Source organism: Hippocampus comes, unplaced genomic scaffold, assembly GCF_001891065.2.
Source record: "Hippocampus comes isolate QL1 unplaced genomic scaffold, H_comes_QL1_v1.1 scaffold150, whole genome shotgun sequence".
NCBI classification, from domain to species: Eukaryota; Metazoa; Chordata; class Actinopteri; order Syngnathiformes; family Syngnathidae; genus Hippocampus; species Hippocampus comes.
The window spans coordinates 1,953,831-1,971,330 of record NW_017805496.1 but is presented as its reverse complement, the minus strand read 5'-3'; the positions used below and the strand labels follow the sequence as shown (position 1 = coordinate 1,971,330).

The 17,500-nt window shown below is 43.5% G+C and overlaps 1 protein-coding gene across 3 annotated transcripts in view; it reads right to left on the bottom strand.

The window, feature by feature from the left end:
• LOC109519722 (ephrin type-A receptor 6-like) overlaps positions 1–17,500 on the bottom strand; it is a 45,376-nt gene that overhangs the window by 24,907 nt on the left and 2,969 nt on the right. For all 3 annotated transcript variants that reach the window (XM_019876420.1, XM_019876418.1, XM_019876419.1), the window contains exons 2-6: positions 8,936–9,000; positions 4,467–4,595; positions 3,318–3,467; positions 3,077–3,238; positions 2,751–2,979 (exon numbers count right to left, since the gene is read on the bottom strand). In XM_019876420.1, coding sequence (XP_019731979.1) covers positions 2,751–2,979; positions 3,077–3,238; positions 3,318–3,467; positions 4,467–4,595; positions 8,936–9,000 — 735 coding nt within the window. The remainder of the gene's footprint in view (positions 1–2,750; positions 2,980–3,076; positions 3,239–3,317; positions 3,468–4,466; positions 4,596–8,935; positions 9,001–17,500) is intronic.

Sequence of the window (17,500 nt, the reverse complement as noted above, 5' to 3'; positions counted from 1 at the left end):
GTGATTTTCAGAGTTAACTTGTGATTGATGGCTGACTGCTCACACATTTTGTGTGTGTTCTAAATGTGTGAAACAAGACTCCTATTAGGATGTGAGATAAAGCTTGGGCCCGTGCTTCTCAATTATTTTCAGTAACGCCCCAAGTCTCTGCTGCGACTATAAATAGTGGGGGGGGAACCAAAAAATAAAAAAATTGAATCGGAAAATCATGTTTTTATATAGAATTGTCCAGCTTTGAAATCTCTTGAGGTACTTATGGAATCGTGTTTTGTTGTGGAAATAAATTTTTGAAGGAAATGTCACATTTACAGCACTGACAAGTTCATTTAAATGTATGTAAAATAACAATTAAAGGGTTCATTGCCTCACACCTACTCAAACTGAGCCGTACCATTTGGAATCGAATCGTAATCCCACTGAGTGGATCCGAATCAAATCATTCCACTTTCAAATCGAACCGTCTTTGAATCGTTTTGCACCCCACGTATCGAAAACTGCGAGATATGCACCCCTTATAAACAGTTTCATGAGTCTATACAATTGTTAAGTGCACAACTGCACACTTGGACAATGAAAGCACCACTGCCACCTACTGTAGTGGATGTGCAATTAACCTTTATTCTATTATGTCCTAAAAAAAAGGTATTCATCCAGAGGCTTACCACCACTGCACCCTGGCTGGCCCCCAGGCGTGCCCACCCCGCTCTTTGAGAACTCGTTTGAATTTGTTGCACTTATCATAGCAACATCTCAAGCCCCACAAGAAACATCGGAGTAATTTGTGCTATTAGGCTAACGATGTATTTATAGTTAGCCTAATAGCACAAGTCATTTTTAACTTACTATCACAATATCAACAACAACAAAAAAATAGCAATGTGCTTGCTAAAAAGTGTTTTAATGTCTGTCATCTTCAATGCGCCAAGGTTGAATTGAGGCAAACGGACTCTTCTTGTTTGATGAATTTCGTTCTGGTCTTCTGAAAACAATGAACAAATGACTCGGACAATTATGCCACTGGGCTAATGACACCTACTGTAACTTTGTGAGGACCAGTTGATTTTATCCTCCTCGAATGACTGTCCTGTTCATCGAATTGGCTGTCAAGATTCGCCTGACAGTGGCACCGCTCCGGTACGAAAGAGAATGTCAAACGACTGTCGGCAGGGGGCACGCAAAAAGGGAGGATAAATGTAGGGCAGCGTCTCTCGTCTCATCAGTAATCACACGTGACGGGCCTCCGTGATGTTTAACCACACTTTAAAGTTCCACAAATATACCGAGAACAAATGTGAAAGAGACAAAGATGAAACGCACAAACGCAGTCGCCAATAAAGGCGATATTAGAGCGCGTCCTACATACGAGCCGCGCTAATGACCGTCGGCTCTTTGTAATAACTGCGCTTAGTGCGTTACCACTGGGTTTGCATCTGAATTTCGACCGTGGTCTGCGGAGACTCTTCTTTCAGTCCATAAAATAAATGACAGTACGAGCACTTCAACTGTAACCATGCCGGGCATCTTAATTTACCGCACGCCTTCATTACCGCAGTACGTATGAGCCTTAGGAATGAAAAAGAGGGTTGGGGGACTTCTGGAAAGGACAAGACGCAAGCTAAATTAGCAGCGGAACTAACAAATGAAGGCAATTAGCCGGCTAGCCCCTCACTCTGTCTGCACTAATTGAGAAACCAGGCCAGCAACTATCCAGAGCAACCCAACAGCTGTGGTAAACTTTTCGTCTGACTCTCGGGGCACATTAAGTAATGCTGATACAACTAATTAGAGTTCCATATCCCAAAAAGCCTTTTACAGAAACCTTGCGGTATTTATCAGCCTTCTCCGGTCTCATAATAATCGCTCACGGATGCACGCTCTCCAACAGCCTGGCATTCATTGCGGTAAAAACGGACAAAATGTGTGACAAAGTGTCACTTCCCCCTCGAAACAACACGACCGAGTCCAGAGACGTCCATACGGAGCCGCTGGCGATTTTAAAATGTCAGAAAATGCGCGACTGGTGACGTACTGCCCCATTTTGGTTTCGAAAGACAAAATAATGGTCGTAAGCAACAATGCAAATGAAGAGGGCGAGCGGGACAATGAACAGAGAATCAAATTAAAAGGACAAGGCAACCCGATGAAGTCAAAGGAAATCAGGAGGAATAAAAAAGAAGAGGGAATGATGGGAGGTAACATCGAGAGGCGGAGAAGATCCTTTGGGACAGGCGGTTTATTTAAGTCGATCCCCGGCAAGAACCAGAAGACCGGCGAGGTCGATTAATGTGATGCAAGGTTATTGCTCTTACGCTTCTTTTGGTGAAATTTTCCCCGCCAACAAAGTGGGAATTGCGCCCGATGGTCTGTTTGTTACCGGCGCTACTCGATGGATTGTCAACAGGTTCAGAAGTACTGGAATTCATGACCATTGAAAGAATTCTAATTTCGCTCGACGGATGAATTCTGGCTCACGTGAGCAAAATTCGGATTGCTCAGCATCCTATTTGTTCACTTCGCTTTGCTTTGTTCACGAACTCGCTTCATGCTTTCAACGGATTTCCATCAGGCCTGATTCACCCAAAATAAAAACAATGCATTCATGAAGTGGTTTTTGAAGTCAGAACCTCGACCGTGGTCTCCCAACGAGTCTTTCAGCAGGATACACACGCATACCCACGAGTGAATTTGAAAACGTTGTTGTCGCAAAGTCACTTAAGTCGGACTGCAGATCGACAAAAAGGAGTTCTTACTCTGGCAGTGGCCATCCTTTTCCTCGTGGCCGATGCTGCACACGCAGTGGCCCAGCGGCACCAACCAGTCTCCGTCGGCACCGCAGTACAATTTGGGCGTGTCTTTCTCTTCCGCGTTTTCCACACAGGCGCCCTTAACCTCCACCAGAGAGGAAGAGTCCCGATGTGGAACGGTGTCAGGAAACACCGCCAGATTCCGCAGAGTGGACGGACAGCGTTTGTAGAACACCTGACGTAAACGGTCAAAAGAGCTGGGTCAGTCGGTCACGTGGGACAAAAAAAATTAAGAAATAAACAAGAGGGAAAATTCCGAGCTCTCGACTGACCTTGACGGAGACGAGCGCAATACAAGCGCCCACGTCCTGGAAGGCCAAGTAGAAACCTCTCTGCGTCAACGGCCCCACCTCCCTGATTTCCGTGTTGAGACGGAGAACACGATCGCCAAGATCCGTCTGAGTGAAACTCTCGTCTGCCGCAATGGTGTCAACCTGGAAGTGAGAATAGATGCTTTAAAACAATTGTTTTTTTTATGTTTTTTGTGTTTGGCACATTTTTGGGGATCCTAACCTTGGCATAGTCAGTGGGCCGGAAACGTGTCCCTGAGGGCAACGGTTCGTTTGTCTGTAGGTAGAAGAGGTTGAAGGTTTCCTTACAGGTGCCAGACACCCAAGGAATGGAGTTGCAGTCCCTCAGAGTGAAACGAAGCTCCACGTACACCTACGAGGTCACGTAAATAAGCACACAGAAATCACCATGAGATTCTTTATCATTTGGAAACTAATATTTTCGAGTAAAAGGGTAAAAATAAAAACTACAGCGGTACCTCTACTTACGAACGTCTCTTCATACGAAATTTTCAACTTACGAAACGTCGCAACAGGAAAATATTGCCTCGTTACGAAAGAAATTTCAAGGTACGAAAGGTAAAAATACAGTGTGGGCTGCTACTCGTAGCTCCAAGTTTCCTGAACGCAACATACTTAGAGCTGCTCTGCCATTGGCTATTACCTATCACCTTCCTGGCATCCCATTGGCTGAGAGGGACCTCTACCGTATGTGTCTATGCTTGTCATTCGCCCCACGGGCCATGGAGGTGTTCCGATCGTTTTACGTAAATGCAAATCACCCAGAAAAAAATTGTTCATTTGTTGTAGGGCATTTACATACAAAACGCGTCTCTACTTACAAAATGTTCTACTTAAGAAATTTCTTCCAGAACCAATTAATTTTGTAAGTAGAGGTACCACTGTATTGGAGATGTGGAAATGATTTGTTTGTCATATCTTTAAACGCTGAGGTTTGTAAAAGTGTGCGACACAGCCAAGGTTCAGTCAAGCTGGGCCGTACTCCATTCGGGAAGACTTCCTTTGCCATCAATGATTGAAACAGATGTTTATTGATGAATCTGTATATGGCATAGGCTTGCATAATCTGTTTTCTGACACATGACTTGGAAGGCTGCTTCGCCTGCTTGGACTTGATATTTTCAATGTCCTACGACAGCGTCTCAGAATTTCGAAGCGATACAATTACAGCATGTGTATGAATGTATGTATGAGTGCACGTATGAAACGGAAATGTGACACACTGTGGCACACCCGGCCAACGTCGCTTCTCTCTGATTGCTTTCACAGACCACCAACCTAAACCTTATTTTCTGATTGAAAAAAAAAATAGCATGTGAGGATATATTGAGAGTGTAGAAGCGGCGCAGACCCTCTGCGCTGCTTGTCGCTGTATCCATCCCGATCGGAGCCAGTTGTTTTGGTTGAGCTCCATCACATGGCAAACTTGGAAGGTGTGAATTGGTCTGTTCTGTTCATCCATCTCGGTGATTGCATCCCACTGGGGGGGGAAAAAAGGAAAGAAAAGGGGGGATGGGGTGAGGTCTTTACCTATGCAGAGAACAACAACAAAAAAAAAACACCAAAAGAGCCTCTCATTTTTGGATTTAAATACTTTTTGTATGAAAAATGGAATCATCGTACGCTGTAGGTTTGTTGCTGTTGAATGTTCGAGATTGAAAAATGTGTTTATTTCTGTGGGGACTATGTGCAGACAATCTAGACTGGATAAACCAAAAAGTCTGGGGGTACAGCTTTTTTTTTGATGAGTGATTTAAAACCAGTCCAGAGTCTATCTCCCCTATCGCCCAAAGTCCGCCGGGGTCGGCTTCAGTTCACCTGTGACCTCATCCATCTATCCATCCATCATTGTCCACCGTTCATCCTGGGTCAAATCCATCTGAGCAGCAGCTTTAAGCCCAGACTTCACCATGCACAGCAACTTCATCCAGCTCTTTTGAGGGGATCCCAAGAAATTCCCAGGCCGGCCAGGAGACACCGTTTCCCCAGCGTGTCAGGGGTCACTCCCACTCGGACGTGCCTGGAACACCTCACCAGGGAGGCGTCCAGGAGTTATCACCCCACCAATTTAAGAAGCCCCCCCCCCCCCATCCCCTCCTATACACAGTGTCAATGCTACACTGCTTCCCCGTACTGACACAACAGATGGCGGACCACAATTTGCTTAAAACCGTCAACTTTTCGCCTCAACAATCATCTTAGCCTGCCAGTAGCAAACAGCCACCATCGGAGTCCCACAGGTCAAAAAGACTCCTAGAGGACTCCCAAGGAGTCCCGGACAGGAGAAGTGGGAGAAAATGAATGGAATGAAAGTTCATTAATCAGTGCTCAGACTTGACACCAGAAGGTCATTTTTGGGTTTCAGGATGAAGATGGATTAACCCCAGCAAATAACTTTGCAATGAACTCCAAAAGTGGTTGCGAGCCACGCCCTCGAGTCCAACTCCAGTGACCCATAAACTCACACATTTTCTTCTGGATAGATGAACACAAATGATGACACACACGCACACCAACCCTCACTCAAAAAAAAAAGAAAAATGTTCAAGCCACGCACCTCCCTGATATAATTTAATAAACAGTGTATCCCGAGTCACTTTCACCAACGTTTTCAAGACGTTGCATCAGCCAGCTCTTATTTGTCTGCTCTGCTTCGAGAGTGTGTTTTCATAAAACCAAAATGTTTATTGATAGAATGCCTCTCCGCCTGTGGATGAGTTGGGGTTGTTGCACCGTCGACTCTTTTGGGGCTTACCCCCAATCACCGTGTTCTACAACTACGCATCGAAGAGGATATGACAACAACCACTTGAGATTGGGTTCTTCTGATGATGTTTCTATGATATTCTGTTTATTTCTGCCATGCTCTGAAATGCTTTTTTTTTTTTTTTTTTTTTTTTGCTGTTTTGCAAGGCAGAGTCGTCCGCAATCGCAACTGCTGACTGTCAACATCAGAAATCAGACTTACAAAAAACCCTGGAATACGTCACAATGTCTCTGTTGACAAATGTTTCAAAAATCTGCTGAGTTAAAATTGTCGGATTTGTGGGAATTAAATGACATTCTGATTGCGGTAACCGTGTGTGTGTGGTTTCTAAGCTTTATGTGCACTGCAGGGGTTGAAACTCATCAGCTGCTTGTCTCACTAACTGTTAAATACTTCCCTTTTGTCACCATGTGAGCTTTCGCCCCCTTGAGGGTCTGATCTGTCTGTTTGACCGCATTTCACCGACGTGACGAAGAGATGAAAATCGTCACGCTGAGTGGCAGGTGCCTCGGCGCACCTCAGTGCTTTGTCAATGTAAAAAGTGACCTACTGTAAAAATATAACAATAAAAATATGCAATTTCATTCCAGCGTGACTTTATATTTGTTTTGGTATTGTCGTTGGCACACTGCAGTCAGATGTATTTCATAAAGCGAAAGAGGATGACTGGGCACTTTTTGCAAGTCATATAAAATCACGATTAGTCCATTTTGCAAATTTGACACGACATTTACTGTGGCGATGCGAAATTGGGTGTCCTACTTATCGATTTTGTGGGCAAGGCAGTCACTTGGATCAGATTTTATGCTTTGCATGAGCTCGGCATGAAGTCATGTGAATCCCACAAGGCTCTCAAACCGAAAATGACAATGATTTGTTGTTCTATGTTTTTCGGTGTTCGAAAATGCACCCTTGGGATGTGACACGGTTCAAAAAGGAAGGGGGGGAAAAAAAACTATTTCGCCACCTCGTCTGAAAGATGGGCTGCATCAGATATGCACCAACTAATCACGGAGCCTATTAACTGTTCCACATACACACACACACACACACACACACACACACACACACACACACACACACACACACACACACACACACACACACACACACACACACACACATCAAATCTAATGCAACAACTTATTTTCCTTTTTTTTCACAGACAATTCTTATTTTTTTGCATTATTAATTTGACATTTTTAATTTATTCATAATCTGCAGTGGAGTACTGCACTGTATCGTCATGTTGCTTTATCTAACAAAATAATAATAATAATAATCATAATAATGATACTAATAGAGAAAATATGTCTTTATTAGTCTTAACAGATGTATGAATAATCTTTTCATTTCGCAGCCAGCTTTTGTGAGCCTTGAGTGTGCGCTAGCATGGTTTTGGGCATCCCACTTGTAGCACTCCGTCAAGTGGAATCACTTCCATTTTGACAAGGCTCCACTGTTTCAGCAGATTGTTTTCTGTCACATTCACCTTCTCTCTCGCATCGACAAATTTGCGGTGTTCCTCTGCAACTTTCTCCAAACTGTGGTCATTTTCAAAATCTTTTGGTTGCAATTTTTTTTTCTCCCAACAGTACTGGATACAGCTGGTGAAATGCGTCTTTGACAGCTGAGCTCAAACAGAAGGAAATCTCTTCCTGGCTTGAAACGGGACCTCTTTTTTTTTTTTTTTTTTTGAAACCTGGTATGACTAATAAACACGAGCAATAAAGTGGCAATGTCACCGTGCTGACGGTGTTTAAATGAATAAGACTTCAAAGTCAATCATGTTGGGCCTAACCACACCGAATGAGACAGCAGCCCAAATGACGCAGTGGCTTTTTGTCATCGTGGTTCATCATTTAAGTCGCGATATTGTGAGAAGCGTCACCATGCTCGCAAGAAAGGCAGAAAATGTGAACTGTGACAGATTATGAATCAGAAACCTAATTATGCAAAAATGTGATTAAGATGTCAGACGTTTCATTGATAAAGAGGCTATGTATGAGTAAATATGCACATTCAGTTAAACAAATGCGCGCGCACGCACACACACACACACCGTGATTATATCGATAACAACAGTAGAGAAAGTCAACCTGGCAAATAGCAGCGAGATTTAAATGACACCAGCCCAATTTGTCATCGTCTCCCTACAGGCTAGAGAGCAAGAAGCACTATGAAAATAACGTTAAATCTCCACCGTCGTGATGAATTATTGATTTGATGTGAATCTGCGTGGTGACGTTTTGTGTTCTTGTTCCATCAATTCCAGGTCACGTGATCCGCCGAGGATCCGGAGTTGTTTCTACAGAGAACTCTTTCCGAGGTGGCCGCGGCAGTCGGCCATAAACTTTTTCTGTATGTTCATATTGGCTTAGCTGCAAAACATTGAATCTGCTTTTTTTTTTTTTAAACATTATTTTTAATGAAATCCAAGAGCACAAAATGTTCAGCTATCATTTCGTGGCTGAGATTAGACCTGACATTTTTAGAAAAATTACTGCTGCTCCATGCCGATGGTTGCAGTTTCATCTCATACGTTGATGAGAATGAAATCAACTGTGATTTCTCCTTAAGCTTGCTTTGCTTTTTTTTTTTTTTTTTTAACCAAGCCAACTGAAAAAGATTTACAAGCCAAGGTGCTTTTATTCTGTTATTTTACTCTGTCTTTAGCTTTTCAAGCTCAAAACAAGCATTGGAGTGAATAAAATTGCTTGAGTATGTTGCAATTGTTGTCTGGACTTTATTATTGATGATGCAAATTTCACACTGTAAAAAAAACAAAAAATGGCTGTCAATGTATTGTGTCCTAAATCCTCCTGAATATCATGAAGTACACCTGCAAGCTAACCTTAAGGTCTGGATATTTTGTTTGCTTTCGATGCATGTTCAGATGACCATTACACATGCCAGCATTAGTTGGTTCGTGTCAATTGACATAAAAGGGGGAGCCTTTTTGCAGTTCGTCATCTCCATTTCTCAATAGTTTATAACCTGTAAAGTTTTCTTTCTTTCTTTTTAAAAATTTCTTATATGCCAATATAACTCACCCCATTGATAGGATAGGTTTTCCAGTCCAGTTCCCCCAGCACGGCCGTGGTGTCCAAAAGAATCACTGGAAAAAGAGCAGAGCGGCGAGAGAGAAAGTCATGTAAAATAGAGAAGAGAGAGCAAGAGCACGGCGGGACAAACACAGTGAGCGGCAGAAGGGTGGCGGGAAAAAAAAACAAAAAACGAACAGGGCGAGTGCAAAAGAGGCTGGACGGTGAAGTTACAGAGAAGAGAAATGCAAACGACAAAAAGGGAAGAGAGCAGACAATACTTATCAAGCTGTCAATGAGCAGCGGAACGCGCCCTAACGGCCTTAACGGATTCAACCAAGGGTGAAATAACAGCTCTTTTCAAGGTCTAGGACAACGCGGCGCTAATAGACACCTGGCTTCCATCTACGGGGAAAGTCAGGAAGATAAGAACTTTCCTGTGAAGAGGTCCGTCCGTGGGATTGTTCTAAATCGGAAGGAAAAAAAAAAAAGTCAAGATTGAAAGATTAACGTTGGTGGTGCAAACGGGATTCTCATAGACCAGTGGTGTCAAACTCATTTTTGTCATTGGCCACATCTTAGTTACCGTTTCCCTCACATGGAAAGCATATAAACGTACATATGTTCACCTCATATTTTTTCAAAAACACAACAAATTGATGGATAACTAAATTCAAAATCAGAAGTTCATGAAAAGTGCTCCGCGATAATTCATCATATTTTGAAAAGGGACCCGGTCACAAAAAAAAAAAAGCTTCTTAAACGTTGAGACAATTTGTAATATTGGCATTTATTTATTTGATTGTGCTAAGAAGGTTGACATTGATGATTTGCTTTTGTGGGCCACATTACAGCATGTGGCGGGCCAGAGTTAGCCCCCGGGCCACCAGTTTGACACCCGTGTCATCGACACTATAAACGTGGTTGTCGGTACAGATTTGGACTTTATCGACCAATCTTGACAACTCTTGTTCAGTGACACGTGACTCCAAATATGCACATTTTTGAGGAACAGCTAATTTAACTAAGTGAGACTTTCCTGGTGTGGTCGTTTTAGGGGGCAGCGTTCTTGGCTGTGAGTGGTTGCATGTAGTGGAGGGGGGACGGAGGGGGGAGATGCACAAAGCAGCGTGGAAGTTCCGAAGGGAGGAAAAAAAAAAAGGAGCCAGCAGAGGGACCAGGACTCGGGGAGTCAGTGCTGGCGGCTTGGCCGCCTTCCAGTGCGCTATTGTCGGCCGCTGCTCGCACGTCACTGGGGGGGGCAGTGTGGAAGTTGGGAGAGAGGAGGAGGGGAAAAAAAGTCTGTAGTATTCCCGAATAATCGCCTCCATGGCACATATTAAGTAACATTTCTGACAAGCGTTGTTCTCATTACAGGAGGACGAGGAGTAATTAACGGGAAGCCATGCGAACCGCCGAGCTATTTAGTCATGATGTCGCAAAACACCAAATGAAGCGCTGAGGTTGTACAGCGCACCTTTGACACAATCGTGGCTGGAATCACAGCGGAGTGCGCCCAACTACGGACAGCAAATCAGCAGGTCATTAAAAAGTGTACGTACAAAAAAATACGCAGCAAGTGCACACGTAGAAAATGAATCAAGAAATGAAATGATCGGACACGTCAGCCAAGAGGAGAAGCCTACAAGGACAGCAGCACTATATTTAGATTGTGTCCGTTAATTGGTGAATCTTGAAATGTGCATAGTAAAATAAAATTGAATTAAAAACATGAAATTATTATTATTATTATTTTATTTTTATTATTATTACACAACCAATTCAGAAGTACTTCCATTGTCATTTCTTTTTTACACTGAAGCTGATATTGTGATATATATTTTTACCATGAAGAATGTAATATAAGTTTTAGGTCATATCCGACAGCCCTAAATGAAAGCCATTTTCAAGCAACACCAGTGTCCAACTAACAAGTGAGACAATAACAACACCGAATGACAAGTATCGGACTCAATGCACCCCAACTCTCATTCAATATTGTTTGGTAAAATTAATTTCAAGAAAAATCTTTTCATCTGTCACGACTTTTCCAATAAAATGTCATCCAAGCAGAGACGCCGGGCTGTAAAAGGCATTTCACTGCCATCTGTGGTAGAATTCTGCAGAAAAGCGCCACTTGTGTCTGAGTGAGACGCAGCCGAATCCGTTCCGCTAAAAATAAATCTGTTCACGCCGGTATGGAAGGTACAGAGCCACTCTGGGTCGCATATGCACCCCATGCTTCGACGAAAAGCCTCGGAAAAGTCAAACCCGCTTCGCCGTATGAGATTGGAGCACTTTGGGCTTTTAACCATCGACACGAGCGACAATTACTGCAAATGACCAACATTCAATTTCTCTTCTGAGGTCATTGCTGCAAACGGCATTTGCAGATTAGACTGTGACAATCACCCAAAAGTCCACCCCTTGACATCCCATACTCCCACTGATGAGTTTTTTTTTTCTTTTCATAATTAATTATCTATGATGATTATGACTGGGAATAGCCTCTGCGGCGCCTCTGTTCAAGTAGCGTGTCACTACAACGCGGCGTCCACAAGTTGCGGTCATGTTAATTATGGACAAAAAAAAAAATGGTGACCAACAAAATATAGCCCTTTAATTTGTGTACATTTTAATATTCAATCCCCATAAGAGCATTTTATTGACAGCTTTTGAAGTTGGGACCACGCTATGTGTATTTATACGTCTTCCAACTCGCTAATAATTAAACAAAAGCATCCAAACGGGGTCTCCTCGTCATTAGTGCCTAAGCTGCTAAATTCCGTTTGAATCGTCTTTAGACGCGTCGGCATGTTTGGAAGCAAAAAGCCAAACCGCTCCTATTTTCGGTGATAGTCGTTCCCCGTGAGCTACGTTGCAGTTGTTCTTTTCCAAAACGTGCTGCTAGATGTTGTCGCGCTATATCTGACCGAAGTGGTCAAAGGTCAAACAGCCAATGGCATTCTGAATTGATCTCGGACTTGGTTTCTGCACGGTTGACAGTGAGAATGCTCTTGAATTGCCAAATCCGCGACAGTCTGTTTTTCCTTACGTACAGCTCATTTTGCTGTTGTTCTTCCTCTTGGGAGAATGCCACACATTGGCCCAAAACCAAAAGCAATCAGCTGTCCAATCAGAAAACGAGAGTGCAAATAGAGATTGTAATTACCTTGTGATTTGGCCTCAAAAATCCTGTTTGTTCAATGAACCACGACACACACGCTCGCTTTCTTTGTCAAAAACGAGAAGGGGGAGAGAATCCCACATCAATCGCACGGATGCACTGTCGCCTTAACCCGAACGTGCTTCCAAAATGTGTTCATCCACGTGTTCGACCCGAGCTCCGTGTTAGTACTCGATATGCCGAGCTATGTTAACAACTTTTTTTTTTTTTTTTTTTTTTAAATGCATGAGTGCAAACGTGAAGAATCTCGAGCTCTGCTCTCTGGTCACGGCTCAGGTTGGAGGAGAGTCATGATGCGGCGCAGCCATGCCAGACAGTTTGATCTGATGAAATTTCCTTTGTCCCGACACAAACGGTTACCAATCTCCATCAATGAAGCCAGTCCCACTTCAGGGCTCGAAATGATAGACCGCAGAGTCCCGTCTTCTGATGACCCGCCACTCCAGCGTGGCGGCTGGCTTTTCCAAATGTGGATGAATGCAGCGGTTGCACAGAGCAGCGTTGATCACCTTTAGGTAGTCCAAATGAAGCAGTTAGTCACTATTGAGGAAGAGCCTCGCCAGCACTGAAATTACGGCTGACGTACGATGACAGGGTGGCCGTGTAACAGTCCAAAATAGCCAATATTTTTTTTATAAAGCATCACAAATATACTCAGGGTGTAGGAAATGGGGGGGCGGGGAGGTGCGTCCGTCGAGGTCCGCTCGGCATTTAAAGGGAACGAGAGGAGACGATTCGATTAGCGGTGATACAAGTCAGCTGTGTTCATGCTCACAACGGCGCAAAATGCCCTTCTTAAAATGCGCCACATGGGTCTGCTGAAATACCAAAACTTCGTCTCGCCTGCCCCTTCGCAGATTTACACCTCACCCTGTGACAGACTTTCACTGGGCACAACAAAAAATAAGCTCTCCGTTTTGAGTTGAGAGGTTTCACAAAAATATGCCGTTTACTGTCCAGGACTTTCAAGCCTTATACATAGAATCATTTTCAGTGGACGCTTAGCATGAAATCATCCATTAGAATTCTTGTCAGCAGATCCTTTATGCTTATTGACTGCCTGCCGTCATTGCCTCCACATTAAGTTTGTGCCTATTTGTGGAACTTGGCCAACCTTAATTTTTGTCTCCTCCCTTGGCTTTAGATCAGGCGACTGACTTGGCAGTGGTGATCCAAACCCCTTCACAACATCAACAGACATCAAGAGTGATCCATAGAAGGTAGATAGGCTCAAAATCGTTGTCCAAATTTGACTCCAGAGATGGCTTCATGCTGCCAACCCCTGGTAACAGTGACGCATAGGAAAGCAAGATTGGACCGTGCCAGAAAGCATCGAATTATCATCCGCCGCGATACAACTCGACAGTATTTTTAAAGCACTTTAAAACAATCAGCGCTGTATACAAAGTGTTGTACAGATGAAATTCTTGCATTGAATCTGGTTAACTTGTACAGCCTGTGCACTGGTGACTGTTCACGACTAGGCGTCGTCAAGAGGCCTTGCCGAAATGTCTCTGCAGACGGCAGCCGTGCCGTCTGCGGCGCCTCGACCGGAGGAAGGCCACGACGGCAAAGTCAACCGAGAACAACAAACCAAAAACTTCCCCGACTGGCTTTCATTCTCGGAGGGCGATCAGGAAAGAAGTCAAAATGGAGAGGAGCACGAACGTTGCAAATGTTTGTTCTCACAGTGAGGGAAACTTCTCGACGCGGGAAAAAAAAAAAAAAAAAAAATCAATGCAATTAAGATGGTGACACTCACCCAATTTATTTACCTCCTCCAATCAATGGTATCCTTTATACCACAATGACCCCCTTCTTTTAAGAGCGATCAGTCAATTCAAATAACCCCGGGAGCATCTGGGCTCCATAAGTACGAAGTTTTTTTTTTTTTTTTTTTTTTTTTTTTTTCCAGAACATGAATTTTTTTCAGTAGTGCGGGTGTGCGTCATGGTTGGTTTTCTGGGGGTATTTATTTGTCAACACAAAAATGCCTCAAAACTTTTCATTCATAATTTGAATGAATGAGCTAGACTGGCTTCAGTCAAAACACATTTAAAGCCGTTTTTTTTTAGTTCTGTTGAATGTATGTTAAATTGGTAGCACAGCGGATGGCTGCCTCACAGTTCAGGTGCTGTGGGTTCACATCCATGCTCCGCTATTCCAATTTTCCTCCCACAAAAATGTGCGCGTCATTCATTGAAGAAATTGTCCTTCAGGGGCCAATATGAGTGCGCCAGTTGACAGGAAGGTAAGCGGTATGGAAAAGCCAGCAACTTGAAATCTTCATTTTACAACGTATTGTTTTTCGGCATTCAAAAACGGCTTTGCGTGAAGCAAAAACTTTAAGTTGACATTGAATAGATTATTTGTATTAAGTAATCGAGCCAACCTAATTTTTAAAATTTCGATCCATTTGAAGTAACTTGCTTGCGCCAACTTGAGAACTTAGCGCAACCTAAAATTTTTATCACGTGAACTAAGTGAATTATTGACATGAGTCAAAACAACGAGGCAGTTTTTGTAACTTTATCCAATTTTTCATATTTTTTTTCTCTGTAGTTAACAAACTAAATAATGACACCATTAGTACGCATGCAGTTGACTTACGAATGATTTTAATTCTGACCTGCTTTGCCCAAAAAACTTCCTATTCCAGACTTGCACCTTGGTCAGTCTCACCGCTTTGTGAGTACATTTGAAACTCCTCACGTTGTAGTTTGATCAAGTTCCTCCCGTATGCCTTCCCTCCCCCTTCAAGCCTGTCTCTAGCGCAGGCAGGCGAGCAGGCAGACGCGCGTCCTGTGGGGGGGAAAATTCGGCGCACTGACATCAAGTGATGTGCACACTGAGATGAAGTGAAGGAGACTCTGACATTTGGCTCGCGCAAGGAGCTGTCTGTCCTCTTTGAAAAACGTGCATCCTAAACATCAAACCCGCGGCGAGGAATAATAAACTGACCTCTGTCGACGTGTGAAGTGGAAGATTTTCAAGAGGGGATTGACATGAAGGAGACCGTTTAGCCATGTGGCTCATGAGCACCAGTCAGAGCTGATAACATGACGATGCTAGCCGATCTTTCATCATCCATAAGCGACTGACGCTGCCCATTCCGTTCCACAAACCCAAATCTTGTTGTATTGCGAGTTTGTGAGGGATTCTTTTGGCAGCGCAGAAGCCGACACGTCTGATAGCAACAAAAATGGGCGCAGAGGTTGGAACAGGCATGTCCGAAGCATTGGCGTAGCTGACAAGTTGCCAGAGGCTTCCATTGAACTCTCACACTCCCTGTCAGTGCAACCATGTTGGTGTGCTCTCACACTTTGGACGGTAGACAAGATGCCAGAGCATTTTTCACAATTTACGTGAAGACCAACGAACACTTTATTGGGCCCATCCTTAAAAATATTGAATAGAAACAAAGACAGGTAGAAGTAGACGGGTCGATTTTGCCATCCGTCCATCTTTTATTCCGCTTTTACTTTTTAGGGTCATGAGTGAGCTGCGGACTATCCCAGCTGACGTTAAGCAACCCTCGCCACTGCTCAGTCACAGAACTAACTTACAAATAATGATTGTAATAATAATGGTAATAATTATTCAAATATTTTTTAAAAATTAATCGTAATAATTGAACAAGAAGTCACCTACGAAGCATTTTGGGGGGTGCGAAAGTGGTGTGCGTGGAGAAAACCTTTGCTAGCCTGCGGAGAACAAACAAACTCCACACGGTGATGTTCTGATGAACATACGAAGTCTGACCTGACCTGATTGGGAGGCAGACGTGGTCACACATGTGTTGCCAAATTGATGTTGTCAAATGAAGTAACCCAAAGAATTGTTTGGGGGCCGAAATTTAACGGTGATTTTTTTTTTTTTTTTTTTTAGCATGCTGAAGGAACGATATTTGTCTCCAAAGTATTTACCTCCTTTACCGCCTATTCTAGATCCCTTATATTCTAGTAGTATACGACATATATGCAGGTGCATCTCAATAAGTACGCACATTATGCGAAACTCTTAGATTCATGAGAAGAACGTCGAGGTCCGCTCGGCATTTAAAGGGAACGAGAGGAGACGATTCGATTAGCGGTGATACAAGTCAGCTGTGTTCATGCTCACAACGGCGCAAAATGCCCTTCTTAAAATGCGCCACATGGGTCTGCTGAAATACCAAAACTTCGTCTCGCCTGCCCCTTCGCAGATTTACACCTCACCCTGTGACAGACTTTCACTGGGCACAACAAAAAATAAGCTCTCCGTTTTGAGTTGAGAGGTTTCACAAAAATATGCCGTTTACTGTCCAGGACTTTCAAGCCTTATACATAGAATCATTTTCAGTGGACGCTTAGCATGAAATCATCCATTAGAATTCTTGTCAGCAGATCCTTTATGCTTATTGACTGCCTGCCGTCATTGCCTCCACATTAAGTTTGTGCCTATTTGTGGAACTTGGCCAACCTTAATTTTTGTCTCCTCCCTTGGCTTTAGATCAGGCGACTGACTTGGCAGTGGTGATCCAAACCCCTTCACAACATCAACAGACATCAAGAGTGATCCATAGAAGGTAGATAGGCTCAAAATCGTTGTCCAAATTTGACTCCAGAGATGGCTTCATGCTGCCAACCCCTGGTAACAGTGACGCATAGGAAAGCAAGATTGGACCGTGCCAGAAAGCATCGAATTATCATCCGCCGCGATACAACTCGACAGTATTTTTAAAGCACTTTAAAACAATCAGCGCTGTATACAAAGTGTTGTACAGATGAAATTCTTGCATTGAATCTGGTTAACTTGTACAGCCTGTGCACTGGTGACTGTTCACGACTAGGCGTCGTCAAGAGGCCTTGCCGAAATGTCTCTGCAGACGGCAGCCGTGCCGTCTGCGGCGCCTCGACCGGAGGAAGGCCACGACGGCAAAGTCAACCGAGAACAACAAACCAAAAACTTCCCCGACTGGCTTTCATTCTCGGAGGGCGATCAGGAAAGAAGTCAAAATGGAGAGGAGCACGAACGTTGCAAATGTTTGTTCTCACAGTGAGGGAAACTTCTCGACGCGGAAAAAAAAAAAAAAAAAATCAATGCAATTAAGATGGTGACACTCACCCAATTTATTTACCTCCTCCAATCAATGGTATCCTTTATACCACAATGACCCCCTTCTTTTAAGAGCGATCAGTCAATTCAAATAACACCGGGAGCATCTGGGCTCCCTAAGTACGAAGATAATGCGGGCCAGTCGGCTTCCATCACAAACTGTGAGAAACACTCGCTTGATAATGATCATTGAACTCTGGTATTGATCTGCTCCGACCGGGCCTGTTTCTTCAAAGGACTTCCCCAACTACAACCGCAAGACTCTCTTTTTTTTTTTTTTTTTTTTTTTT